The sequence below is a fragment of the Lipotes vexillifer genome, unplaced genomic scaffold (genome assembly GCF_000442215.2).
Source record: "Lipotes vexillifer unplaced genomic scaffold, Lipotes_vexillifer_v1.1 scaffold472, whole genome shotgun sequence".
Lineage (NCBI taxonomy): Eukaryota > Metazoa > Chordata > Mammalia > Artiodactyla > Lipotidae > Lipotes > Lipotes vexillifer.
The window spans coordinates 2,498,699-2,507,019 of NW_006797698.1; the positions used below are offsets into that span (position 1 = coordinate 2,498,699).

Consider the following 8,321-nt stretch of genomic DNA (forward strand, 5'->3'; position numbering starts at 1 on the left):
GCGGAGCTCAGGCTCCGGACGCGCAGGCTCAGCGGCCATGGCTCACGGGCCCAGCCGCTCCGCGGCATGTGGGATCTTCCCGGACCAGGGCACGAACCTGTGTCCCCTGCATCGGCAGGCAGACTCTCAACCACTGCGCCACCAGGGAAGCCCAAGAGCTGCTTCCTTTTATGCCCCGCATCAAACACTGTGCCTGCCACACAAGGCATTGAATAAATGCTGATGAATAATATTCAGGGACTCCTAGTATTGTAAGTTATACTGAACCTGGATGCGTCTTATCTCTCCAACCAGATTCTCAAGAAGAGGGGTAGGGAGGTGCATCCCCAATCTGGAGGGAAGGGTGCGTCAACAGTGGTTTAAAGATACTTTTGCAAAGCTTCAAAAAAGAAACAAAAGCCCTGTAAACTCGAAAGTAACCTCAGTTAAACATAAAGGCAGCAGCTCTTTGTTTATCAAAATGAGGCATGCCTGTAAAAGGTTTGCAAGTCACTGAACCACACTGTGAGCTCCCAAAGGGCGGGTCTCAGCTTGATTCCTCTTGGCATCTGGCATCATCCCAGCAAAGCCTGGCCCAAGGCTGAGGAACACTCAAAGCTCAACAAACACCCCCAAGTTCCGTTCCATCCCGTTCACACTGGTTCTCCTAAGGATCCTCTTTCCCAGGGCACTGTGTTCCTCTTAAATTGTTTCCCACTGTCCTCACAACAGCCCTGAGTAAGGGGCTGGCTTATTGAACCCCATTTTATAGATGGGGAAACTGAGGCTCAGTGAGGCCCACTTACTTGCCCAGGGTCACACAGCAAGGTGAACCAAGACTTAGGCCTTAAGTTTCCTCACTGTCAAAAGCTCTTTTCAACATAGTAGCTGCTCACCAGCTAAGTTCCCTTCAAAACACACACACACACACACACACACACACACACACACACACACAAGACCACCACCCTCCTGGCCACCATCACAGAGCCATCAATACCCAAAGGACCACTGTTTCCGGGGCACTGTCTGCGGCCACCACCCTCATGCCTCCCCAAAACCCTAGGCTCCTGCTCTGTAGAGCGCTGGGGCCTACTGGGAGGGAAGGAGCTGGCCACTCCCCTGCATTCCCCCACCCCCAACTGGGAAGCTTGCTGGCCCTTCCCCTGGTCCTCTTCTCCACACTTCCAGATCTCTCTGCTAACCACAACCTCAGTGGACCTATCGGCAGAGTGGGGTCCCAGAGGCACCCCCTCTGTCTCCCCCTACCCTCAGGCTGGGGTGGAACGCCACTCACCCAGGAGAAGGGGACAAGTACTACTTGCAATAGACCCCACCCACAAGTCTTTCCCCAGGCAGCTGCATGGACGTTTGCAAAGACAGATCATCACCGTCCCCTTGGCCAATCTCAGCCCGGCCTTGTCTCTGGGCAGCCTCCCCACTCCCCAGCTATACCCCTGACCAAGGGCCCCGCCCGCCGAGAGGGTCCAAGGCCTTGGCCCCCCTGTCTCCCCAAGGTTCCTCCATCCCATCCCACACTCACAGACCAGGCTGCGCCCCAGTTCCTCCGGCCTCCAACAGTGGCTCTTTCCTCGAGTCTGCGCTGCCCGAGGCAAATACGGTAACTCCCCGCAGCGCCTCCCGCGCCCCTTCTCCCTCACCCTCATAAAGACGGCCAGCCTCCCGGACCGCTGTCCGTTTCAAATAGCGGCATTAATCAAAAGAGCTGACCCCACCCACCCGACCCCCCCGCGCACAGCCTTGCCAATTTCTGAGGCCGGAGCGATCCTGGAGAAATATGGTAAACTCTGCGTCGCAGCCCCACCCCCACTAAAATATGTAGGCCTCCCACTCTGCTGCAGCAACCCACCCCATTCCGCTACAAGCCCCGGCTCCCTTAGGGAATTCATGCAACCCACGCCCTCCCGCTCCCGCAGCGCCCGGGGGGAACCGCGCAACCATGGATAAATACATAATTAAGTCGCTGCGCTCGCCACTCCCGGAAAGGGTCTGCGCGGCTCCCGGCAAATACGGTAGCGCGCCTGCCGTGACCCGCCCCCAGGGGCCGGCACTGGCCTCGGTAAATACGGTAATCTCCCGCCGAGGCCCCAGCCCTGGCCTGGCCCGGGACTCACGTGGCGCCGCCTCCCCAGCCCTCCGTCTCCTCCGCAACGCCGCAGTCGCCGACGTCGCCGCAGCCGCACAGCATCCCCGTGAGGCTGGGAGGTCTAACTCGCCAACAACCTGGCTGGCGGAACAAGGAGGGCTGCGAGCCCAGCGCCCGCCGGGACAGGAGAGGGAACCAGGCGGGGGCCGGTCCGGGGGCAGAACGCCCCAAGGGCCGGGTCGCCCCAACTCCCTCCGGGCCCCCTGTCCCAGCCATTCAGGATTCAGGATTCAGGATTACCCGAGGTTCAGGATTACCCGAGGCCCCAGTTCAGCAGTTAGAGCCTCATCCTCACCTCCCTCATCCTACGGCAGGGCTAATAGCCTGGTAAGGCCCGCAAACTGACCCCAGCGCCTAGGAAACTGGGTCTGGGGGCGCTGGAGGGACAGAGCCTTTCCTTGCAAGAGAGAGAAGGGAGTGAACGCAGGAACGCCCCCTGCAGAGCCTTTCTGAGCAGGGGTTTCATGGGTGGGAGACAGAGCCCACCCTACCATATGGCTCGGGTTATGCTATTAGGAAGAATGGGGGAATAGAGGAGACACTTACACCCCTACGGTCCAGTCCTCTTCAGAACTGAGCCCATTATAGTCAAGACAAAGATATCCTGTGAAAGAGCCATTTATAACACCCAGGGGAACCAGCTGGCGTGGACAGGGCGGGGCTGAATTCGTTTCCAAATGTCATTTAATAATATCGCTTACTTCTCTTATTACAATGTCCTTTGTCACATATTATCTCGCGGGAGCCTTCCAATAATCATGTGCCGTCTAAGTTATACAGGTATTATTATCCCATTTCATAGATGGGAAAGTAAAATAAAATTGAAACACAGAGAGGCTCCCCCACCCTCCCTACTCCCCTGCGACCCACAGCTCTAAGTGGCAGAGCTCAGTAGAAAAGTAGGCCCAGTTCACTCTCCCTGGCATCACTCTGGTATCTCGACCTGCAAACAGAAACAGTGTGCCGACCAGGATGAGAAGTAATCATCTCATCCAGAGTGAGAAAATGCCTCCAAATTTACATTTTATAGACAAAGAAAGTGAAGCTGGAGAAGGAAAATGATTTTTTAAATTAAAAGTGCTAGAGGAACATCAGCTAGCCTTTTCTTTCCCGGCCCTCTGTAGCTGCCAGGTGGATGAAGCAGCTGGGATTCCGGAAGGTCCAGGCAGGTGGATATGGCTGTTAGGGTGGCATTATCCCTGATTAAGGGCTCTAGAAGACACAGGGCTCCCAGCCTCAGGAGGTCCCTCCTGCAACTCTGCAGGCACCCAGTGTGCCTTTCAGAGCCTGGGAAATGAATTCCAGGTGGGGTCCAACCCTCGGAGTAAAACCAATCCCTTTCTCCCGACACCAGACCTGAAGGTCAGGCCTGCCAGCTTTCACAGCTCGCCCCGTGGACCAGTCCATCCCAGCAGGTCCACCCTGGGTCACTCTCAGCCTCTCAAGGACCCACCCTCACCCCTACCCCCATCCATGCTGCTCCTGTAGCCCCTCACCGAGATATGTGGAGCTTCATGAGTGAGACATCCCAAGGAGATTGGTATTTCAAATAGAGGCAACAGGGAGGGAATTCTGGGAAGCCCAAAGAAATGAATCCACCAGGATAGATGTTTATGCCAGGGCGCTCCCCTGGCATTGACAAAAGGACCCCCTAACCACTGACCCATACCCACACTCTGCCCCAGGGCCTGTGGAGCTTGGTCCATGGAACTGCCATGCCTCCCAGCTCTCCAGCTCTTGTTGCAAAAGTTGTCACCTGCCAGAGGGACCAGCTTTCATCCCTCCCGCAGGCTGCAGGAGAAATGGGGACACTTAGTAAATGACCAGAATTTTTCAAAGGCAAAATCAATGATATACCTGAGGATGTCACCTATATTTTTAGCAGCATTTTCTAGGTAACCTGTGCCGACATGGAAAGGAACACAGCTGGGGACGGGGGAGGGGGAAGCCGACAGCACCACCTTTAACTCATCTCTCAGCGGGGACGCCGAGGGCTCTGGGAGGCCTGCACCCCCTGCCCTGCCTCTGCGTGTGTGACTTCTGCTAAGTCACCTCGTTTCTCTGCTTTCACACACATACACTCCCACACGCATCTCCCCTCCCGTGGTCACGTGCTGTGGTGAACACAACAGGATGGAAGCTCAGAGACATTCTGCAAATGCAGCCATGCTGCTTCGCACAGGCAGGGCCAGAGGCTGGCATGGCGAGCCCCACCACTCCACAAGGCTCATGTGACAGCTGCACTCTGGCCCCTAACAGAGGCCTGGGCTTCTCACAGCCGAGAACAGCTGGCCCGTGACCTCATTCTAGGAAGAGGCATGTGCAGCTCACCGAGTCCTGCCCAGGGCACTGTATTCCCTCCCCCACCTCCAGGGTACACCGGCTGGACAAGCGATCCCCAGGTACTCCTCTGGAGCCGCGTGGTCCCTCGCAGAGATCAGCCTGGTCATCCTCTGGCTCCCCCGGCTCTGGGCTGCATCCCCAGGGCTTCTGCACTCAGCTAGGTGATCATGCTGCCCCCCACCAACTCTTCCCGTCTCCCCAGATTGGACAGTGATCCCTAACATCCCTCCCTAAGGTACCTGTTCTGACTTCAAATAGGGATTTAGCTCACTTTTGTTTTCCCACCAGGTCCTGAGCTCCAAAGGGCAGGGACTGTGTTTTCAGCATCTCGGTATCCCAAGTGCCCAGCATATCATAGGCCCTTGGTCAATGTCTGCTGAATGAATGAATGCACGTCTGCAGATTCCACCTAAGAGTGGTGTGGTGGAGGGAAAAGGTGGTCCCTCGGCCAGCAGGTGTGCGGATGTAATGTAAGGGATGAGGGGCCCCAGACATGGCTCTGAGGGCTGGGAGGCACTGCGAGACCTGAATGGTGATGTGGGGCTCTGGGCACAAGTTCACATCTGCTTCAAAGTTCTTTTTCCTTGAAGTTAAAACCCAAGATGTGACCTAGGACATCAGTTCAACCTCTAAGCTTGCAAGTGTGCTTGATACCAGTTAATTTCTATGGCGACTGAGTTCTGTTTGGGGAAAATCCTTTCCTCCGTCTTCCATGGTACAACTTCCGTTGCCACAAATGCTGTGCAAGTAGCCACACGGGGGGTTATTTTTAAAATGACCAGAGCTATCATTTATTGCCTGCTGTGTGCCAGGTACTACACTACATGCCTTACATAGGCCCCTTGCCCAAGGTCCCGCAGCTTACATGGGAAAGCCAGAATTTAGCCCCAGAACTGACGCTACCCACTATTCCCAACGTCGAAAGAAAGCTCTTTCTAGATTGGGGTGAGGGGCAGGGGTGAGAGAAATCATTTCTACTTCTTCTCAATAGGAGCATTATTCCCAGGGCTGTACTGGCCAATAGCCACGTGTGGCCTTTTAAATTTAAATCAATTAAAATCAAATAAAATTGAAATTTCAGGTCCTCCGCCTCACCCACCACAGTTAAGGGCTCGACAGCCACACGTGGCTGGTGGCCATGGTTTTGGGTAGCACAGATACAGAACATTTCACCATCACAGAAAGTTCTCCTGGACGGTGCTGCTCTAGGGTACCGCCCCCTCCAGATCTGAGTGACCCGGGAGGCACCATTCTCTCTTTTTGTTTTTTTTTGCGGTACGCGGGCCTCTCACTGCTGTGGCCTCTCCCGTTGCGGAGCACAGGCTCCGGACGCGCAGGCCCAGCGGCCATGGCTCACGGGCCCAGCCGCTCCACGGCACGTGGGATCCTCCCGGACCGGGGCACGAACCCGCGTCCCCTGCATCTGCAGGCGGACTCTCAACCACTGCGCCACCAGGGAAGCCCACCATTCTCTTTTTAATCCAGAGGTCAGCCCATGGGGACCCATTCGTTTCCCTCCCTCCGCTAGGACCTAGTAAGAGCCTATGTATATGTGAAAACATACTATCTTCAGCCACAACACTCCTCCTCTTGCCAAAGGTCAAGGATAGTTCTTTACCAAACCCAAATTACTTTAAAAAGAAAAACCAAAGGCCTCAGCAGCAGCCCCTACTCCTGCCAGGCGCTCTCTACGAAGCCCCTGCCAGTCCCGCTCTCTCCCCTGGTCAGGGCACCTCTCCCTGAAGCTCCCTGGGGCTGGGCAGCCGGGAACCACACACTCCCAAGCAGGCTGCCGCCTGGCCAGCTGACTCGAAGCTCACGTTCCTTGCCAAGGAGGAGCATTTTCCCCGTACCTAAGTCATTTGTCTTAGCTGCCAGGCTGCTCCTAACAAAGGACACAAGGGTGACGAGGGCAGCTCCTGGAACTCCAGCCCCACCAAGCTCATCTGGTGTGTTGCAAGCTTGGCCCTGGGTCCCCATCGCAGGCAGGCACTTACCTGGCTGTGGACAGGCTATAAATAAGTCTTTTATGATCTTGGTTTGTTTACTCATGGTTGTTTTCTGTTCCCCCATGCAAGCCTTTAATCTCAGCGTATGCTCCGGAACATTTTGAACTGTAAACCACGAGGGTAGGTCTGACCTTCTTGTGTTTGATTTTTATGGCGTGTCTTTTCCTAAATTTTCTCTGACCTCGTTTATTTTTAAATGAAATGGAATTAAAATTGAAGCTGACAATGCCAGGCCTCCCTTGGAGAAGACTGCCATCGTGACAGCAGAAGAGGTTTAGGCTAACAGGAGACCTGGGACCTGCCATCCACTTGCAACGTGACCCACTGGACTAGTCCCACCGTCCCCCTCCCCCTCCCCTGTATCACTGCCCTGCCCAGGTCATAACTCGCCGTGAGATGGTGAATAAGAACGCCTTGCTGACAGAGCTGGGGCTGGGAACGATTTGTTGAAGAGTTGACCGTAGAGATTGTTCCAAGCTGTGTATCAAAATGAGTTTCCACGAAGGCCCAGGAGCTCCTCAAGGGCGGAGTCTGTGACTGCTATGGACTGCATTGTGTCCCTGCAAATTCATATGTTGACGCCCTACCCTCAATGTGGTGCCATCTGGAGATGGAGCCTTTGGGAGGCAATTAAGAATTAGGTTTAAATGAAGTCGTGAGAGTGAGGTTCGCCTGGTGAGATTAGTGTCTAAGAAGAGGAAGAGAGAGACCAGGTCCTTTCTCTCTCTCTCTCTCTTACTTCTCCCCCACTCCTTCCCGCCCTCCCACCATGTGAAAACACCGAGAAAAGGTGGTCATCTGCAAGCCAGGAACCATGCCCTCACCAAGAAAAGAATCTGCCAGCACCCTGATCTTGGACTGCCAGCCTCCCGGACTGTGAGAAATGCATGTCTGTCATTAAAGCTCCCAGCCTGTGGTGGTGTTATGCTGGCCTGAGCCGACTAAGACAATGGCTTATTCATCACAGCATCTCTGAGGTCTGACACAGTGCCTGGCACACTGGAGGCTTGTTTAGTAAATCATTGCTGTGCCACCATGCCATCCCAACCTGGTCAATGGGACGTGCACCTCAGTAATTCTTCACCCTGATGGACTTGGCCTTGTCCCCATTGTGACCCAAAGCACCCATTTTTGAAGAGGTAGTTCCCCTGGGGTCAGTGAACAGGCATTCATTCTCATGACTTTGGTGGGAGAGGGGAGCTGCAATTAGACCTCATTGACCCCAAGTCTTGCCAGTGCAGCTGTTTGATTGATCGGATCACTAAACACAGGCCATTTGTGAACGATAACACATCCTATTGTATGGAAACTCCTGTTCAACTGATCTCTTCAGTATCCGCCTGCCCTGCCGCTCAGGAACGTGGTTCAACAGGCCTCTAATGCAGACATCGTACCTCTGCGACGCTTCCTGGAGGAGCAGGGCTTACTTGAGTTGGCCTCAGAATTTCAGGAAGCAAATACCCCATCATTAAAGTGGGTTCTGATGAGATCCCAAGCGTTTTGCTTCCCTGAGCAGGGCCGGCTGGGGGAGGAGCTGCAGGAGAGGGGCAGGGCTTTGCCGGCAGACAGGGCAGCACCTGGGGCTGGGTCAGAGCGCGCTTAGGAAAACCCTTCTGATTTGGCCCCCGGCTGGTCCTCAGACCTGAACTCCCAGATGGGCACACCTCACCTATTCGTGAGGTTTCACACAGCATGGTTTGTGGTCAAAGGCCTGGACCATGAGTCAGCCGCCCTGGCTGAACATTAACCATCACCAGAATTGTGTTACCCAGGTAAGCTGGATCACCTCCATGTCTTTTTTTTTTTTTTTTCGGTACCGGGGC

The 8,321-nt window shown here is 54.8% G+C and overlaps 1 protein-coding gene across 1 annotated transcript in view; it reads right to left on the minus strand.

Annotated features, from left to right (window-relative positions):
• Window positions 1–8,321, minus strand: part of ZNF775 (zinc finger protein 775) — a 20,683-nt gene that overhangs the window by 1,431 nt on the left and 10,931 nt on the right. Inside the window, exon 3 of the mRNA XM_007469874.1 lies at window positions 2,115–2,349. Coding sequence (XP_007469936.1) covers window positions 2,115–2,349 — 235 coding nt within the window. The remainder of the gene's footprint in view (window positions 1–2,114; window positions 2,350–8,321) is intronic.